This window comes from Nelumbo nucifera, chromosome 8 (assembly GCF_055504915.1).
Source record: "Nelumbo nucifera cultivar China Antique chromosome 8, China Antique-T2T, whole genome shotgun sequence".
In the NCBI taxonomy this organism is placed as follows: Eukaryota; Viridiplantae; Streptophyta; class Magnoliopsida; order Proteales; family Nelumbonaceae; genus Nelumbo; species Nelumbo nucifera.
This window is the reverse complement of record NC_142656.1, coordinates 39,455,048-39,475,632: the sequence shown is the minus strand read 5'-3', so window position 1 is coordinate 39,475,632 and position 20,585 is coordinate 39,455,048. Positions and strand designations below refer to the sequence as shown.

General features: G+C 41.0%; 1 protein-coding gene across 1 annotated transcript; it reads left to right on the top strand.

Annotated features, from left to right (window-relative positions):
• Positions 1-13,731: 13,731 nt before the first annotated feature.
• LOC148789906 (uncharacterized) lies at positions 13,732-15,949 on the top strand. Its single transcript, XM_088893805.1, has 3 exons — positions 13,732-14,749; positions 14,811-14,844; positions 14,962-15,949. The coding sequence occupies exons 1-3, from the start codon at positions 13,732-13,734 to the stop codon at positions 15,947-15,949; spliced, it is 2,040 nt and encodes a 679-aa protein (XP_088749931.1).
• The last annotated feature ends 4,636 nt before the right edge of the window (positions 15,950-20,585 follow it).

The window sequence follows — 20,585 nt, the reverse complement described above, 5'->3', positions numbered from 1 at the left end:
GCTCCTTGGTCATGAACTTTTTGATGTAGCCCATCATCCGAAGACAATGGTCATGAACTTGTTGCCCTTTGGACATTTGAGCGATCGTGAACTGTTTCAAGACCTTTTAGCGAGTAGAACGATTCTACTCTTCATACATCATTCTCAAACTATCCAATATGTCCTTGGCGAGCTCGATCTGATCGAACTGCCTCTGTATCAAATTGTCTAATCCGGCAATAATGTAACACCGGGTAAGGGAGTTTTTCTCCTCCCAGTCCTGATAGTCTCTCCTCCGGGCCTCAGAAGCCCAATCACCCGGACGCTCTGGGGCAGGATTTTTAGCCACTTTGTCTAACTTCTCGGAAGTTAGGACCAGCATAAGGTTCCTATACCAGTCGGCATAGTTTGGGCCCCTTCAGCTTGTTGTCATCAAGAAGCTTTGCAAATTGTTCGTTTGCCATTTTCTGATAAAAAAGCAAACATCAGTCCACAACCTAATTTGATTCATGTTCATTACATAGATATGGCTTTTAATCTACGTTCCATTCCCGTTTATTCATCTATGAGATTTCCCTCCCATCTCAGCGATGGAGACTACGAGTTGTCTCTGGAAATGTGGGAAATCACATAGGGTGCATGGAGCCAACTGTTTCAGCTGCATAACCCCACTACCTTTCTGTGAAGGATCATATCCACTCATCATATGAGCTTTCCCTTTGGCCTCTGTCAGACAAGGTTCAGTGTCGTTTTCAGGTAAACCTTTCTGTCCAGTGAGTGCTTACCCATCATATTCGTGAACACCAAGGTACCATGAGAGAATTCCCATTTTCTGGTGAAGCCCCTCCCACATCGGTCTATGATAGCCCTATCATCTTATGAAACACTCAAACAAGCCCAACAGCAAATGGATAGCCCATTTTCTAGTGCGGTTCCTCATTACAGAAGGACCCATCTTCATTCTAGTGATGGAAGGCCTTTAGAGAGTTCATCAGATGAATCTCCCTATCACATGCACTCATATTAGTTGGAGGGAACAATAATTACGCCCTAGTTTGATCGAGGTCAAACCAAAGTGACCTCCACTGACTTTCATAAAGCCAGATTTTGGTGGGCCCAAATCGGCTAGGGTTCCGCACATATCCTCTTCAGGAGGTGTGGGGCCTACCACTGAGGGAGGTCATCCAATGACCAGTAGGGACACCATGGCAATGATGTGCATTCAGCCATGGTGTGCGCAAGAGCCACTATCGAATCAGCATGGCCCAAGCACTTATGGCCCATGAACGTAGCACATCACACATCCATACATCACATGCAGGGAAGAATTGATCTAATCAATTAAATATCTGTAAAGCCCATTTGAAGCCCAATTTAAACCATAATTTTAACCATTAATATTATCTAGGTATATGGGCTGAATTAGGGTTGATCAGTTTGGCCCATACAGCTTTATCCGCGAAGTGGGCTTTTAGTAGTTTTAACAACTTAAAACTAGGCCTTTACAGGTTGGGCCGAATTAAACATTTAATTAATTATCAATCCTCAGACCCATTAGTGGGAAAGATAGGGCCGACATTCAGCCTTGATCGAACCCTAGATTTGGTCCAACCAGTTTGGACCAATCTGGTTCGAATGGGTCTAGGGTTTGATCTTTAATTAAAGATTTAATTCAAGAATTAATCTGAAATTAAATACTGATAAAAGATCAAACAAGAATCAGTCAGATAGAGCTATTCGCACATTCCATCCTACAAAACAGTGGTTAGATCCCAGTTTGTAGTTTCTCAAACTGGAAATCGCAAGTAGCGTTTTTCCCATTTGCGAAATCTCCTTCCTACGCCGCCAGCTTTGATCCAAAACAAAATAAATAGAAATCCTAATTTTCTATTAATCTTACATCAGATCGAATCCTATACATTCAATCTAGAAAATAAAAAAAAATTATTTACAGACTAGAATGAATGAATAGAAACTGCAAATCACAAGTTCACTGCACCAATCAAGATTTAGATCTCCAGTTGTACGAATAGCCCATAAATCAAGAAAATAACAAAGAACAATTCTAAATAAATTCCAGATTTATAAAATTTAATTTCAGATCATTCGCCCATTAACTGGGAACAAATTTCCCAAAAATACCCTTAAACTGCGCAAATCGGGTAGAACACCTTCTGCGTATTTGCGCAGGTTCCAGATTAGGTTTGTTTGGTTCAAAACATGAACCGATGCTCTGATACCACTGAAGGGAGTGAGAGATCCATCAGATGGATGCCCAAACTTGCTGAATAGGGTGGGCGAATTTCAAAAATTTCTCTCCCTTCAACTGGGAATCGTATTCCCTTTTTTAAAAAAATCATATTTTTCAAGGATCAATCTTGAACCATAAACCGAACTAGATTTGAAACGAAATAGTAGGAGAGGGATATACCTGATACAGAGAAATAGTATCTCTCAATGGAGGAGTTCACGCCCAAAGAAGATTGCCAAAGACTGCACCCACTGAAGATGACACAGTGGATGGAGAAGCAAAATCAACAGGGTCCGTCCCATGAACCAAACTCTTCAGGAAGAATCCAATGGAGGCAGTAAGCACAACTTCCAATCAGCCTTTCACCAAAGACTGATATCAAGAACACTTCTTGGTCTTCTCCTACCAAGGAGATCGAACTAGCAGTGAGGCGGCAACTGGAGGAGAACGCAAGAGCAGAAGATGGCGCAGATCTCTTCTCTCATATAGGGATAAATTGATCCAATCAATTAATCATCTGTAAGGCCCATTTGGAGCCCATTTTAAATCCATAATATTAACCATTAATATTATCTAGGTATATGGGCCGAATGGTTCAGCCCATATAACTTTATGGGTTGAGTGGGCTTTTAGCAGTTTTAACTATTTAAAATTGGGCCTTTACAGGTTGGGCCGAATTAACCATTTAATTAAATATCAATCCTCAGGCCCATTAGTGGGAAATTAGGGCTGACTTTCAGCCTTGATTAAACCCTAGATTCGGTCCAAACAGTTTATACCAATCTTGGTTTGAATGGGTCTAGGGTTTGATCTTTAATTAAATATTTAATTTAAGAAATTAATCTGAAATTAAATACTGATAAAAGAAAATCAAGAATCAGTCAATCAGGGTTGTTCGCACAGTCCATCCTGCAAAACAGAGGTTATATCACAGCTTGTAGTTTCATAAACTGCAAATCGCAGATTGTAATTCTTCCATTTGCGAAATCTCCTTTTCTACGCCGCCATCTTCGATCCAAAATAAAATAAATAGAAATCCTATTTCTATTAATGATTACATCAGATCGAACACCAATACATTCAGTCTAAAAATAAAAAAAAAAATTATTTTACAGACCAAATGTAACAAAATAATCCTAAAACTGCAAAATCGCAGGTTCCCTACGCAAATCAAGATTTCGATCTCCTCTTGTACGAACAGCCCATAAATCAAGAAAATCATAAAGAACAATTCTAAATAATAATCAGGTTTATATAAAATTAATTTCAGATTATTTGCCCATTAATTTTGGGAACAAATTTCCCAAAACCCATATCTGCGCAAATCGGGTAGAACACCTTCTGCCCATTTGCGCAGGTTTAGATCTGAAACAAAATGGTTCAATATTGGAACCAGGGCTCTGATACCACTGAGGGGATGAGAGATCCATCCTATGGACGCCCAAAGATTGCGGAATAAGGGGGCGAATTTCAAAAATTTTTCTCTCCCTTCAACTGGAAATCGCATTCCCTATTTAGAAAATCATATTTTCAAGGATCATTCTTGAACCATAAACTGAACCAGATCTGAACCAAAGGGAGTAGGAGAGGATTATACCTGATACGGAGAAATAATATCCCCCAACGAAAGTGTTCACGCCCAAGGAAGGATCCAAAGACTGCTCCCACTGAAGATGGCGCAGTGCAGGATGGAGTAGAATCAGTAGTATTCTTCTCCAAAAATTCTATCCTTCACAAGAAACAACAGGATGGCACGTGAGCACAACTTCCTATCAATCATTTCTCAAAGAACTGATGTCAAGATTGAATTTTGACTTCTCCCACAACTAGAGATCGAACTGGCAAACAGGGGCGGCAAGAACAGGGAGGCGGCAAGAAAGAATTCTGTAGGGATGCTAAATTCTTCCTTCTGTGATTTCAGCACTCAAGAAGATGTGATATCTCATTCTTCTAAAGGCTGCCGCCCCCTCCGTTTTTTAATCCAAAGGATCAGCTCCTAATCCAATTAGGAGCTGCTTATCCAAATCATATTTGGATCAGACCTTTCTTTAGCTGATAGGGATAAACCCTTATCTCATCTGTAGATTGGATTAGCTTTCTCCTAATCTCATTAAGATGTTTCTAGATCTGAATCACATTCAGATCTGAACTCCCTAAGTGGATAGGGTCAAGACCCTATCCTATCTACTAATCCATCTCAGAATTCCCCCCATAATTAACTAATTAAATAGCCCAGTTCGAAATGGGCTTTAGGCCCATTAAGCTTATGTACTCACTTAACCTTCCTATCTGCTGCCCAGTTGGGCTTCCTTGTATGGCATGGGACCCAAGCATTGATCTACACATCAGCCACATGGGTTCGGCCCAGCCTTTGTTACAAGGCCTGGCCGAATACACTGTTATGGACAGTGCACCCCCTGAAACCCATCAAATGGGCTCTATGGGCCCAACACTTACCTAAGTGGTCCCTGGGCCAAGCCACCTTGTAACACCCAGGGACTGTGGGCAGATGCAATATTAGCCCATCAGGCATTATCCTCAATGGTCTTACACTTAACGTCTCAGCCCATAATGATCATACACTGCCCGACAAGAGAGGACCTCTCCCTCGGCTGCTAGGAACAGTGTTGCACTCTCTGCTTATATGGATCCCGGGAATTAAAACCTTCTTGCAAACATTTAGAAACCATAATATATATACTTTTATATCTCATAAAAATATATTTTGCAAAATAAATCTCAACGATTGAAATTGGTTGCCGGCAGTCTTGGTTTCCATCAGTGAGAGTGCATCCCCGATCATTACCTTTGTCCGACAAAGGGGCTGATCCAATCACTATGATCACCCACTAAGATGAATTCTCAGACTATCCCAACATACCCAGGTTTTGACCCCCGCTAAGGATCTCACTGATTGATACACCAAATACAACCCAATCCGACACATAGTGCAGTATTATAATCGAGTCTAGGGGTCGGGTGTAACTTTTCAGTTTTGCCCATCAATATCCAAGGTCCAGGGCAATACTGGAAATCTGGTCCAATTCAAAGATTCACCCTGGCAGCTGCGACAGGCCACCCCAACTGACTTGGTGGCACCACAGTGTCAGCCTTGTCAGGGTAGGTCTCCCCAGACCGACCCACTGGCTGTGAACATTCTAAACTTACACGAGTCTCATTAAGTGTCCAGTTTAAGGGTATTGCACAGAAACAAACCAAGGGAACATGAATCAAATATGCACTTTTATTCATTTACAATAAACTCATAAAGTACATCATTATGATTGAAGCTAAGGGCATACAAAACTATCTAACAGCTCCCACTTGCACATAGGTCCAGTCAGGTACAAGCCAGAGTCCCATGCTTTCCACGTGTTTCTCAAACACTTTCTGTGATAGTGGCTTCGTCAATGGGTCTGCTACATTTTCCGCTGACGCTAATTTCGGAATCAGGACGTCCCCTCTACCAACAATCTCCCGCAGTACGTGGTACTTCCTCTTGATGTGCTTCAACTTCGAGTGGGCTCATGGCTCACTCGTGAACGAACGAACTTGTTGTCACACAACAATGGGATGGGTGATGTGCTGGATGGAATTACTCCCAACTCGTGAACGAACTTCTTTATCCACATGGCTTCTTTGGCAGCCTCACTTGCGGCAATGAACTCGGCCTCGGTCGTGGAGTTTGCAGTGGACCCCTGTTTCCAGCAAACAGCACACGATCCTATCGTGAAAACATATCCATATGTAGATTTTCTATCATCTGGATCCGACTGAAAATCGACATCTATATACCCTTGGGTCTGTAGTGAGTTACCGTCGAATACTATACAAAACTCTTTTGTCTTTCGAAAGTACTTAAGTATGTTTTTCACAGCAGTCCAGTGCACCTGCCCTGGGTTGGCCTGAAATCTGCTTACTACACTCACTGCCTGAGCAATGTCAGGACGAGTGCACAGCATGGCATACATGACGCTCCCTACGGCAGAGGCATAGGGAAAGTCTTTCATGCCATCAATCTCCTTAGAAGTCTTGGGATACATCTTCTTGGAGAGAGTGACTCCGTGCCTGAAAGGAACATTTCCTTTCTTGGAGTTTTCCATGCTGTATCTTTTGACTATTTTGTCAATGTAAGCAGATTGGGATAATCCTATTATCCGCTTCGATCTATCTCTATAGAGTCGAAGACCCAGTATATAGGAGGCTTCTCTAAGGTCTTTCATAGAGAATTACTGTGAAAACCATACTTTCACCGTAGTTAACATTCCTACATCATTCCCAATGAGTAGAATGTGATCTACATACAGAACCAAGAAAATAACCTTATCTCCACTGTACTTCCTGTAGACACAGGGTTTATGCAGATTCTGCTCGAAGTCAAACGATTTGATAGCAGAGTCAAAATGAATGTTCCAACTTCTAGAAGCTTGCTAAAGTCCATAAATGGATCTATTAAGTTTACATACCATGTTCTCCTGACCTGCAGCAATGAAGCCTTGCGACTGCTGCATATAGATATCTTCAGTAAGATCTCCATTCAGGAATGCAGTTTTGACATCCATTTGCCAAATCTCATAATCATGGTATGCTGCTACAGCTAGCAGAATCCTAATGGATTTAAGCTTGGCCACAGGCAAAAAGGTTTCCTCATAATCGATGCCCTCTTTCTGAGTGTACCCTTTCGCCACTAGACGTGCCTTGAAGGTCTCAATCCTACCATCGGGGCCCTTCTTCCTCTTGTAAATCCATTTGCAACCGATTGCTTTTACCCCAGAGGGCAGATCTACCAGAGTCCATACTCCATTGGTCTCCATTGAGTTCATCTCTGCTCTCATGGCCTCCACCCATTTCTGGGAATCTATGTCCAACATTGCTTCCGCATAAGTCACGGGATCCTCCTCACTAGTCAAGGTTTCCACCAGGTAACTATCCTAGTCATAATCATAATGGACTGGTGGCCTGGATACCCAAGTGGATCTTCAAGGTTGGTCACTACCTGGAACTTGTGGAACATCTCTCACTGCTCCTGAGCTCTCCTCATCAAGAACAACTTCCTAACAATGGGTGTCCAGGATATAGTTTGTTTCCAAGAATTGCGCATTTCGACTGTAAAACACTTTCTACTCACTTGGGTCATAGAATAGGTAACCTACAGAGCCTTTTGGGTAGCCTACAAATAGGCAACGGCTGGTCTTGGATTCCAACTTGTTTGCACTCGTTCTTTTATTGTGTGCTGGACAACCCCAAATTTTTAAGTGTCTGACACTTGGTTTCTTTCAGGTCCAAAGTTCATAAGGAGTATTCGGAACCGATTTGGTTGGAACCCGATTTAGCACGTATATCGTAGTCTCTAATGCGTAACCCCAAAAGGATGTGGGCAACTTTGAGTGTATGAGAAGTGACCAGACCATATCTAATAAGGTCCGGTTCCTCCTCTCTGAAACACCGTTAAGTTGTAGTGTAGCAGGAGGAGCTAATTGTGATACTATCCCATTTTTTTTTAAGTAGTCCCTGAATTCGTCAGAGAGATACTCGCCACCTCGATCTGATCGAAGGGCTTTAATTTCTCTCCCTAACTGTTTCTCGACCTCTTGTCTAAACTCTTTGAACTTTTCAAAGAATTCAGACTTGTGTGTCATTAGGTACATGTAACCATATCGTGAAAAATCATCTGTGAAGGTGATGAAATACACGTGTTGATTCCGTGTCCTAACACTCCGGGGACCACATACATCAGTATGTATTAGGTCAAGTGTGCCTGTACATCTTTTAGGCTTACCGTTAAATGGCCGTTTCGTCATCTTGCCTTGTAGGCAAGGCTCACAGGTGGGAAGATCTTCTACAGTTAGAAAATCCAAAGGACCATCCTTTACCAACCTTGTGATTCGGACCATCCTTTACCAACCTTGTGTTTCGTCATCTTGCCTTGTAGGCAAGGCTCACAGGTGGGAAGATCTTCTACAGTTAGAAAATCCAAAGGACCATCCTTTACCAACCTTGTGATTCGGTCAACACCGATGTGGCCAAGTCGATAATGCCACAGACACGTGGGATTAACTGTATCACGGGCTCTCTTCTTGGGGATTTCAGCCGACGTAGTTTCGGTTATGTTAGTTTCTAGAGAATGATGTAGAACATAGAGACCGTTCTCCAGTTCCCCGTATGCGATGAATCTGTTATTTCTTTTAATAGTAATCGTATTACTAAAGAAGACAGAATAACCATCTACACACAGTTTTGAGACATAAATCAAAATTCTCCTTAAATTTTGTACATAAAGACAATCTCTCAGTACAATAGTTCCTTCTCTAAAAAGTAACTCCACGGTTCCTATGGCCGCAGCTGAAACAGTTGCAGTAGTCCCCAAGTAGAGTGTGATTTCTCCTTCACTCAGCTTTCTGCTTACCTTGAACCCCTACAATGAGTTACACGCATGAGTTAAAGCCCTGGAGTCAATACACCAGAACGCAGAAGCTACCAATAAATTGGTTTCTATAACACAAGTTTCGAAATTACCTTTCTTGGATTCCAGGTAGGCAGGACAGTTCATTTTCCAGTGGTCGATCTTCTTGCAGAAGTGACAGGCATTCGATGCTTTGTCTTTCTTCTGCTTCTTGCTCTTAGTGGCTTTCTTCTGAGGCTTCTTTGCCTTCCCCTTTCTCTTGCCTGTCTTGCCAGATTCAACAAGCATAGCTACAGGCTCATCCTTTCTAATCAGTTCTTCAACACTTTGCCACATATTGCTGAGCTCTTGCAAACTGACATTCAACTTGTTCATGTTATAGTTCATAATGAACGGATTAAAGGAAGGAGGCAAAGAATTAAGGATAGCATCTATCTAGGTCGCAAGGTCCAGCCCGGATCCAAGATCCTCCAGTTCGTTGATATATCCCATCATCCGAAGACAATGGTCGTGAACCTGTTGGCCCTTGGTCATCTGTGCGGTCATGAACTGTTTCAAGACCTTTTGTCAAGTAGAACGATTCTGCTCTTCATACATCGTCCTGAGACTAGCCAATATGTCCTTGGAAAGTTCGATCTGATCGACTTGCCTCTGTATTGGGTTGTCCAAGGAGGCGATGATGTAACTCCGGGCAAGGGAGTTTTTCTCCCATTCCTGATAGTCTCTCCTTCGGGCCTCAGAAGCCCTATCACCCGGATGCTCCGGGGCAGGATTCTTTGCCACTTTGTCTAGCTTTTCAGAATCTAGGACCAGCATAAGGTTCCTGTACCCGTCGGCATAGTTTGGGCCCTTCAACTTGTTGTCATCAAGCAATTTTGCAAATGATCCGTTTGCCATTTTCTGATAAAAGAGCAAACATTAGTCCATAACCATATTTGATTCATGTTCATTTCATAGATATGGATTTTAATCTACGTTCCATTTCCATTTATTCATCTCTGAGATTTCCCTCCTTTCTCAGTGACGGAGACTACGGGTTGTCTCTGGAAATGTGGGAAATCACATAGTGTGCATGGAGCCAATTGTTTCAGCTGCATAACCCCACCACCTTTCTATTAAGGATCTTATCCACTCATCATATGAATTTTCCCTTTGGCCTCTGTCAGACAAGTTTCAGAGCCGTTTTCAGGTAAACCTTTCTGTCCAGTGAGTGCTTACCCATCATATTCGTGAACGCTAAGGTACCGTGAGAGAGTTTCCATTTTCTAGTGAAGCCCCCTCCCACATCGGTCTATGACTCCCCTATCATCTTATGAAACACTTAGACAAACCCAACAACAAATGGATAGCCCATTTTCTGGTGTGTTTCCTCATTACTGAAGGACCCATCCTCATGCTAATGATGGAAGGCCTTTAGAGAGTTCATCATATGAATATCCGTATCACATGCACTCATATTAGTTAGAGGGAACAATTAATTATGACCTAGTTCTAATTTTAGGTCAGACCAAAGTGGCTCCCACTGACTTTCATAAAGCCAGATTTCGGTGGGCCTAAATCGGCAAGGGTTCCGCACGTGACCTCTCGATGAGGTGTAGGGCCCACCACTGAGGGAGGTCATCCAATGACCAAAAGGGACACCATGGCAATGATGTGCATTCAGCCATGGTGTGCGCAAGAGCCACTGTCGATTGAGCATGGGCCAAACACTTATGGCCCATGTACGTAGCACATCACACATCCATACCTCTCATTCAGGGATAAATTGATCCAATCAATTAATCATCTGTAAGGCCCATTTGGAGCCCATTTTAAATCCATAATATTAACCATTAATATTATCTAGGTATATGGGCCGAATGGTTCAGCCCATATAGCTTTATGGGTTGAGTGGGCTTTTAACAGTTTTAACTATTTAAAACTGGGCCTTTACAGGTTGGGCCGAATTAACCATTTAATTAAATATCAATCCTCAGGCCCATTAGTGGGAAAATTAGGGCAGACTTTCAGCCTTGATTAAACCCAAGATTCGGTCCAAACAGTTTGAACCAATCTTGGTTTGAATGGGTCTAGGGTTTGATCTTTAATTAAATCATTAATTCAAAAAAAATAATCTGAAATTAAATACTGATAAAAGAAAATCAAGAATCAGTCAATTAGGGCTGTTCGCACAATTCATCCTACAAAACAGAGGTTAGATCACAGTTTGCAGTTTCATAAACTGTAAATCGCAGATTGTAATTCTTCCTATTGCGAAATCTCCTTCTTTGCGAAATCTCCTTTTCCGCGCCGCCATCTTCGATCCAAAATAAAATAAATAGAAATCCTATTTCTATTAATGATTACATCGGATCGAATACCTATACATTCAGTCTAAAAATAAAAAAAAAATTATTTTACAGACCAAATGTAACAAAATAATCCAAAAACTGCAAAATCGCAGTTTCCCTGCGCAAATCAAGATTTCGATCTCCTCTTGTACGAACAGCCCATAAATCAAGAAAATCATAAAGAACAGTTCTAAATAATAATCAGGTTTATATAAAATTAATTTCAGATTTTTCGCCTATTAATTTTGGGAACAAATTTCCCAAAACCCATATCTGTGCAAATCGGGTAGAACGCCTTCTGCCCATTTGCGCAGGTTTAGATCTGAAACAAAATGGTTCGAGATTTGAACCAGGGCTCTGATACCACTGAGGGGATGAGAGATCCATCCTATGGACGCCCAAAGATTGTGGAATAAGGGGGCGAATTTCAAAAATTTTTCTCTCCCTTCAACTGGAAATCGCATTCCCTATTTAGAAAATCATATTTTCAAGGATCATTCTTGAACCATAAACTGAACCAGATCTGAACCAAAGGGAGTAGGAGAGGATTATACCTGATACGGAGAAATAATATCCCCCAACGAAGGTGTTCACGCCCAAGGAAGGATCCAAAGACTGCTCCCACTGAAGATGGCGCAGTGCAGGATGGAGTAGAATCAGCAGTATTCTTCTCCAAAAATTCTGTCCTTCACAAGAAACAACAGGATGGCACGTGAGCACAGCTTCCTATCAATCCTTTCTCAAAGAACTGATGTCAAGATTGAATTTTGACTTCTCCCACAACTAGAGATCGAACTGGCAAACAGGGGCGGCAAGAAAGAATTCTGTAGGGATGCTAAATTCTTCCTTCTGTGATTTCAGCACTCAAGAAGATGTGATATCTCATTCTTCTAAAGGCTGCCGCCCCCTCCTTCTTTTTTAATCCAAAGGATCAGCTCCTAATCCAATTAGGAGCTGCTTATCCAAATCATATTTGGATCAGACCTTTCTTTAGCTGATAGGGATAAACCCTTATCTCATCTGTAGATTGGATTAGCTTTCTCCTAATCTCATTAAGAGGTTTCTAGATCTGAATCACATTCAGATTTGAACTCCCTAAGTGGATAGGGTCAAGACCCTATCCTATCTACTAATCCATCTCAGAATTCCCCCCATAATTAACTAATTAAATAGCCCAGTTCGAAATGGGCTTTACGCCCATTAAGCTTATGTACTCACTTAACCTTCCTATCTGCTGCCCAGTTGGGCTTCCTTGTATGGCATGGGACCCAAGCATTGATCTACACATCAGCCACATGGGTTCGGCCCAGCCTTTGTTACAAGGCCTGGCCGAATACACTGTTATGGACAGTGCACCCCCTGAAACCCATCAAATGGGCTCTATGGGCCCAACACTTACCTAAGTGGTCCCTGGGCCAAGCCACCTTGTAACACCCAGGGACTGTGGGCAGATGCTAAATTAGCCCATCAGGCATTATCCTCAATGGTCTTACACTTAACGTCTCAGCCCATAATGATCATACACTGCCCGCAAGAGAGGACCTCTCCCTCGGCTATTAGGAACAGTGTTGCACTCTCTGCTTATATGGATCCCGGGATTTAAAACCTTCTTGCAAACATTTAGAAACCATAATATATATACTTTTATATCTCATAAAAATATATTTTGCAAAATAAATCTCAACGATTGAAATTGGTTGCCGGCAGTCTTGATTTCCATCAGTGAGAGTGCATCCCCGATCATTACCTTTGTCCTGGCAGCTGAGACAGGCCACCCCAACCGACTTGGTGGCACCACAGTGACAACCTTGCCAGGATAGGTCTCTCCAGACCGACCCACTGGCTGTGAACATTCTAAACTAACACGAGTCTCATTAAGTGTCCGGTTTAAGGGTATTGCACAGAAACAAATGAAGGGAACATGAATCAAATATGCACTTTTATTCATTTACAATAAACTCATAGAGTACATCATTCTGATTGAAGCTAAGGGCATACAAAACTATCTAACATTAAGAGGATCGCTTGTTTTCCGATTAACTAATAGTAGGAAGATGCAGGAAAATAATTCCTACGATGAATATCCAAAGTCTGAATTGATTTATCATTGCATCAATGAACAGTAGCGTGATTCTGATGGTGGATGTTATCGTAGACCAAGATTCGTTTCTTGATTTTTCATTTAAATTTCGTTCTTTTTAATTTTGATTTTCTTTATTTTAAATCTGATTTTCGTTACATACACCCCCCCTCCATATTTGATTCACGTAGCACATAATTCAGGTTAGATACTCCTTATGGGAACGATCCCTACTCGCACTACTACATTCCATCTTTACGAGTAGAGGCTTATTTTTGGGTGCCTACGACAACACACCAAATTTTGGCGCCGTTGTTGGGGTGTTTTCTAATCAGTTTTTGTGCTTCTCGTGAACATTGTTTCCTTCTTGAAATTTTCGAAAAAAAAAATAGTATTGTTTGTGTTTTTGCATAGATTATTTTCTGTTTTGTTTGTTTCTTTTCATCATTCTAGGTTTTCTTTTATTATTATTATTATTTTTTTATGGTATGTTGTTTAGGGTTTATTAGGTTTCCCGTAATTTATGCCTGTAACCTGATTCTCTAAGAAAGGTAATTTGCAATTCGATCCGGAAATAGAAGGGACTTTGTGCAGGTTAAGGAGAGAAGCTCGGAGTCATTCCGAGGAGAATGATCCAGCCTTTGATTCTCTATTTGTTAGTGGATCTGATTTGAGAAAAGAGGACATCATGGCCAGAAATCGAACCTTGAAAGAGCTTGCTGCATCAAATTTAAATCAACAACCTTTATGCATAACTTTCCCTGCTTTAGATGCTGATGTTAATTTCAAATTAAAATCTGGATTGATACATCTCTTGCCCATTTTTCATGGTCTTGCAAGTGAGGATCCTCACAAGCACTTGAAGGAGCTGCATGTGGTATGCACGAGCATGAAACCCATGGGGGTAACTGAAGAACAAATCAAACTGAGAGCCTTCCCGTTTTCTCTGAAGGATTCAGCTAAGGATTGGCTCTATTATCTACCCTCCAGGAGTATTACCACATGGAACGAGATGAAGAGGTTATTCCTAGAAAAGTACTTCCCAGCTTCAAGGGCGGCCAATATCAGAAAAGAAATCTGCGGAATAAGGCAATACAATGGGGAGTCCCTACATGAATACTGGGAACACTTTAAGAAGTTATGTGCAAGCTGTCCCCATCATCAAATCAGCGAACAACTACTTATTCAATATTTTTATGAGGGACTTCAACCCACTGATAGGAGCATAATTGATGTTGCTAGTGGAGGAGCTTTAGTAGATAAAACTCCCGAGGCCGCGAGAAATTTGATTGCAAATATGGCGGCCAATTCTCAGCAGTTTGGCTATAGGCTTAACCCTCCAGCAAAGCATGATAATGAGGTAAATATCTCTTCCCTAAAACAACAAATTGCAAGTCTGACCTCTCTTGTCCATCAAATGGCTGTAGGTAACATGCAAACGGTGAAGGCTTGTGGAATATGTTCGACAGTAGAGCATCCAACGGATATGTGCCCAACTCTTCAAGAGGAGCCCATTGAACAAGTAAATGCGGCAGGTGGTTTTCTAGGGCAACCACAAAGGAAATATGATCCCTATTTGAGCACGTATAATCCGGGATGGAGGGATCACCCCAATCTCAGCTATGGGAATCCACAAAACCGCCAAACTTTCCAGCAATATCAACCGAACCCCCTTAGACAACAGCCAACCCAAACTTCTGATTCAGGTATGTCTTTAGAGAATATTGTTAAATCTCTTGCCACTAAAATACTTTGTTATTTCAACAGGAGACGAAACAATTTCAGCAAGAGACGAGGGCTAGTATCCAACGTTTGGACAATCAGATGGGCCAAATGGCGATGACAATTAGTCGGTTAGAGGCACAAAGTTCAAGGAAATTACCCTCTCAAACGGTTGTGAATCTGAAAAAAATGTAAGTGCCATCGTTTTGAGAAGTGGTAAAGAGTTTGAGACTCCAGCAAGAGCTGCCCCCGCAGTGTTGAATCAAGGAAAGGAGAAAGACATCGTTCCCGATGACGATGAAGTACCTAAGCGTAAGTTTCCTCCCCTTTCTAATTATAAACTGGTACCTCCTTTATCTAATGCTTTAGTAGGAACGAGGAAAGATGAGCAGTTCAAAGAATTTTATGAAACTTTCTGTAGATGCGAGGCAAATACCTCCCTTTTTAATGCTCTTAAACAAGTACCTCATTATGCTAAATTCCTGAAAGAATTGTGTACACATAAGAGGAAACTGAAACTGAAAGGATGTGAAAAGGTGAGAGTAGGGGAGAATGTTTCTGCGGTCATTAAAAAACTCCCTACAAAGTGCAAAGATCCAGGTATGTTCACTATCCCCTACACGATAGGTAACACTAGAATTGAGAAGGCCATGTTAGACTTAGGAGCTTGTATTAATGTCATGCCATATTCTATATATGCTTCCTCGAAACTTGGTCCTTTAAATAAAACTAGTGTAGTGATTCAATTGGCTGATAGATCTAATGCCTTTCCTAAGGGTGTAGTTGAGGATGTTCTTGTGAAAGTACATGATTTGGTTTTTCTTGCTGATTTTTATGTGCTTGATATGAATAATGGTGATCAAACCACTCCTATTTTGCTAGGAAGACCATTTTGGAAAACATCCAAAACTAAGATAGATGTTTATAATGGCACACTCACCATGGAATTTGATGGTAAGATTGTTAAGTTTAATATTTATGATGCCATGAAATATCCTACTAATGATAATCCTGTTCATTCTGTTGATATGATTGATTCTTTAGCACTGGAAGCTTTTAAACTTGATGGGAAGGATGGGTTGGAGATTGCCATCAGTAAGCATCTTGAGAAAGAGGGGCCAATGTTGAATGCTGATTTGCAAGAAACGATTGCAACATTGAATGGTTCTCTAGAGTTTAAATAGTCAGGTAATGCTCCTTATAGTATGTTGTCAATTTCTAATGGGAGAATGTTAACCTCTGTTTTGTAGGCCGCAATTCCAGATTTAAACCCTCCCATGATGGAGGAAAGGGGAGAACACCGAAAGCTGCAACCACGAGAGCTAGAGGATCCGATTTATGATTATTAAAAATAGGGAAGTTTGTTTTTCCTTTTTCTTTTTGATTTTTTGTTTTTTTTTTCTTTTTTTTCATTTATAGTTTAGTTATTTCCACCTTTCTTTACATTTTACCTCACATTGGGGACAATGTAAGTTTTAAGTGTGGGGGAGGGGATTTAGATTAGAATTTAGGTTGTGTTTTAAAATTTGATTTAGGTCGTGTTTTTCAGCATTAAAAAAAATCTCAACACTTTTGAAATCAATTGAAACAATATTCTGGGAAAATTCTTGTGAACTAAGTAAAGAAATATGATCAGGGAGTACACCATTCATCTAAAGCCATCCCTTTTAAGCTAGTCCTAAATTCAGGTTTAAGTAAATAGGGTAAATACTTCACCATTGCCACAAACGGTAGGATGGAGCATAAAATGCACCTACCAGCCAATTCATCTGATAGTAGGACGGAGCATAAAATGCACCTACTAGCTAGCAATTCAAACAGTAGGATGGTGCATAAAATGCACCTACTGACCAAGTAATCCAAAAGTGAGATGGAGCATAAAATGCACTCTGTTTGACAGTTTTGTATGCCCTTAGCTTCAATCAGAATGATGTACATTATGAGTTTATTGTGAATGAATAAAAGTACATATTTGATTCATGTTCCCTTGGTATGTTTCTGTGTAATACCCTTAAACTGGACACTTAATGAGACTCGTGTTAGTTTAGAATGTTCATAGCCAGTGGGTCGGTCTGGGGAGACCTATCCTGATAAGGCTGATACTGTTGTGCTGCCAAGTCAGTTGGGGTGGCCTGTCTCAGCTGCCAGGGTGAGACCCTAGGCACATACAGTGTAGGATTAATTAAATCTTTGAACTGGACCAGATTTTCAATATTGCCCTGGACCTTGGAATTTAATGGGCAAAACCGTAAAGTTACACCCGACCCCTAGAATTCACCTGAGTGGGTGATCATAGTGACAGGATCAGCCCCTTTGTCGGACAAAGGTAATGATTGGGGAGATGTTGGAAACCAAGACTACTGGCAGCCGATTTCAATCGTTGAGATTTGTTTTGCAAAGTATATTTTATATGAGACATAAAAGTATATATATTATGGTTTCTAAAATGTTTGCAAAAGGTTTTAATTCCTGGGATCCATAAAAGCATAGAGTGCAACACTGTTCCTTGCAACCGAGGGAGAGGTCCTCTCTTGTCGGGCAGTGTTTGATCATTATGGGCTGAGAGGTTAAGTGTAAGACCATTGAGGGTAATACCTGATGGGCTAATCTTGCATCTGCCCATAGTCCCTGGGTGTTACAAGGTGGCTTGGCCCAGGGACCACTTAGGGTAAGTGTTGGACCCATAGAGCCCATTTGATGGGTTTCAGGGGGTGCACTGTCCATAGCAGTGTATTTGGCCAGGCCTTGTAACAAAGGCTGGGCCGAACCCATGTGGCTGATGTGTAGATCAATGCTTGGGTCCCACGCCATACAAGGAAGCCCAAATAGGCAGCAGTTAAGAAGGTTAAGTGAGCACATGAGCTTAATGGGCCTAAAGCCCATTTCGAACTGAACTAATTTAAGAAGTTAAATATGGGCAAATTCTGGGATTGGATTAGCTGATAGGATTGGGCCTTGACCCTATCCACTTAGAGAGTCCAAGATCTAAATAAGATTTAGATCTGGAAGCCTCCTAATGGGATTAGGAGAAGGCTGATCTAATCTGCAGATAAGGTAAGGGTTCTCCCTTATCACTTAAAGGGACTTCTGATCCAAATATGATTTGGATCATCAACTCCTAATGGGATTAGGAGCTGATCCCTTTAAGCTTATAAAAGGAGGAGGGGGCGGCAGCCTTTAAAGATTGATGATAAACATTCTTTTCAGAGCTGAAATCACAGAAGAAAGATTTCTGCAATCCCTACGAAAATCTTTCTTGCCGCCTCCTTCCTACAGCCGCCAGACATCCAGTTCGATCTCCAACTCTGTGGGAGAAGTCAAGATTCGATGTTGACATCAGTTCTTTGTGAAAGGATTGATAAGAAGCTGTGATCACATGCCATCCTGCTATTTCTTGCGAAGGACAGAGTTCTTGGAGAATAACACTATTGATTCTGCTCCATCCTACACTGCACCATCTTCAGTGGGAGCAGTCTTTGGATCCTTCCTTGGCCGTGAACACTTTCGTTGGGATATATTATTTCTCTGTATCAGGTATAATCCTCTCCTACTCCTTTTAGTTGAGATCTGGTTCAGTTTAAAGTTCAAGATTGGTCTTTGAAAATATGATTTTCTAAATAGGGAATGCGATTCCCAGATTGAAGGGAGAGAAAAATTTTTGAAATTCGCCCCCTTCATTCCGCAAGATTTGGGCGTCCAATCTCTCATCCTTTCACAATCACTTCCACCAAAGAGAGAAAAAGGAAAAAGATAGTGGATCGAATAAAGAGAGAAAGGAAAAAGTGTTTTCCCTAGTTTACTACCTGGTTTGTAGTAGCCAAAAACTAGATTGGTTGATGATGAGTCATGTATAACTTGGTCGTGTTGATTTAATGGTTTGGAATAGTTAACCTAGAATATTTGTGGAGAAAGATGAAGGAGAGTTGAGTTTAAAAATCGGTAGGATAGTTAGTTTGTTCTTGTTTTATTTTTGTTTGAATTTTGTCTTGCCCGAGGATGGGCAAAGTTGAAGTGTCGGGGGATTTGATGAGACCAAAAAGAACCTTATTTTTATCCCCTAATATTCACTCTTTTACATTAATTTAGGACTTAAGTGGACTCATTACTCTTGTATTTCGATTCAGGGCAAGAAAGAAGGCAATTGGAAGAAAACAAGGCAATTCGGATGATTTTGCACAGTTTCGGCAACAGTCAGTAATCTGAGCATAACTTTCAATGCCGGACTCTGATTTGGACAATTGAAGAGGCATTAGAAATATGAAAGAAAGGCCAACAAATTGTATGTTTTGGGTTTTGACAGATTCGGTCCGCATCGAATACGAAACTGGGCCCAAAGGTAGAGCAAGTTCGCAGCCAGACCCATTTCACAGCTGAAGCCCAACTCGCAGAAGAACCTTGAAGCAGCCCAAGTTAGCAAAGCGACCCAACCCGAATTCAAGAGCCTAGAGTCCCAATTTCGAATGTAATCTTAAGAAAGAGAGTCTTATCAGATTTAAATTTTCAATTGTAATCCTAGAAAGATAAGAGATTGAGATGAGAGATAGGATAGGATAAGTTCAGATCAGATTAGGACTTTCTAAATTTAAGGTTAATCTCCTAAAGGGAGTTGGGAAACAGCCCTCTCCCAAAAGCTATATAAAGGGGGGGGGGTGGATTAGCACTGAAGACACTCAACCTTGGAGAGAAGAACTAAGCAAGCAAAGAGAAAGAAAGCAGATTTGGAGCAGCCGAACCTCTCTTTTTTCTCTCTTCTCCTCTCTTCTTCGTTCTCTGATTTTCTTGGAGTTTTTGCCATGACCATGCATGGCTAAACTCTTGTACTTTGTTAAAGGAAGCAAAATCCTTAGGATTCACCAACTGTGAGATCTAATTTAGTTTTCATTGTTTAATTCCTATTTTGGGTATCAAATGTTCTTCTATGTTTATATCTATGGTTGTTTCGTTTGATTGCTAGGAAGGCCTACTAGCTTATTATTCATTACAATCTATTGCTAAATTAGATATCAAATCCGTAATTGTTTGATCCCTCTAATCTATGAAGCAACTAGGGTTTAATGATTTGCTTCATCAGAAATTGTTAGATCCTAGGAAGAACAGTCGACTAAATTAAATGCAACCGCTTGTGCTTGTGTTGTTTAGATTCACTGATCTCTAATGCTTAATGCTATTGTTGGATTAAATTCTTAACGCTTGTTTAGGGGTTGTTCAGTAGTAAGGGTTAAGAGGATCGCTTGTTTTCCGATTAACTAATAGTAGGAAGATGCAGGAAAATAATTCCTACGATGAATATCCAAAGTCTGAATTGATTTATCATTGCATCGATGAACAGTAACGTGATTTGATGGTGGATGTTATCCTAGACCAAGATTCGTTTCTTGATTTCTCATTTAAATTTTGTTCCCTTTAATTTTGATTTTCTTTATTTTAAAACTGATTTTCGTTACATACACCCCCCTCCATCTTTGATTCACATAGCACATATTCAGGTTAGATACTCCCTGTGGGAACGATCCCTACTCGCACTGCTACATTCCATCTTTACGAGTAGAGGTTTATTTTTGGGTGCCTACGACAACACACCAATTTGCTAAGGTAATTAGGAAAAATTCCGGTGACCAAGTAGTTCACAATATCAGCATACCACGGAACCATACCTTTTATGTAAAACAATTGTTCATCAGGAAACAACTCAGAGATGGGTGAGGAGTCCTCATCTTTCATTAACCTACTTAGATGATCCGCCACCGAGTTTTCAGCTCCCTTTCGATCCTTAATCTCTAAATCAAACTATCAGAGAAAGAGTATCCACCTTATCAGCCT

What these genes read in the sequence shown, in the direction of transcription:
- LOC148789906 (XM_088893805.1), top strand. Translation starts at nt 13,732, where the DNA reads ATGGCCAGAAATCGAACCTTGAAAGAGCTTGCTGCATCAAATTTAAAT. An exon ending in AACCCAAACTTCTGATTCAG is followed by an intron (nt 14,750 to 14,810) that starts GTATGTCTTTAG and finishes TTATTTCAACAG; the next exon opens with GAGACGAAACAATTTCAGCA. An exon ending in TCAGCAAGAGACGAGGGCTA is followed by an intron (nt 14,845 to 14,961) that starts GTATCCAACGTT and finishes AAAAAATGTAAG; the next exon opens with TGCCATCGTTTTGAGAAGTG.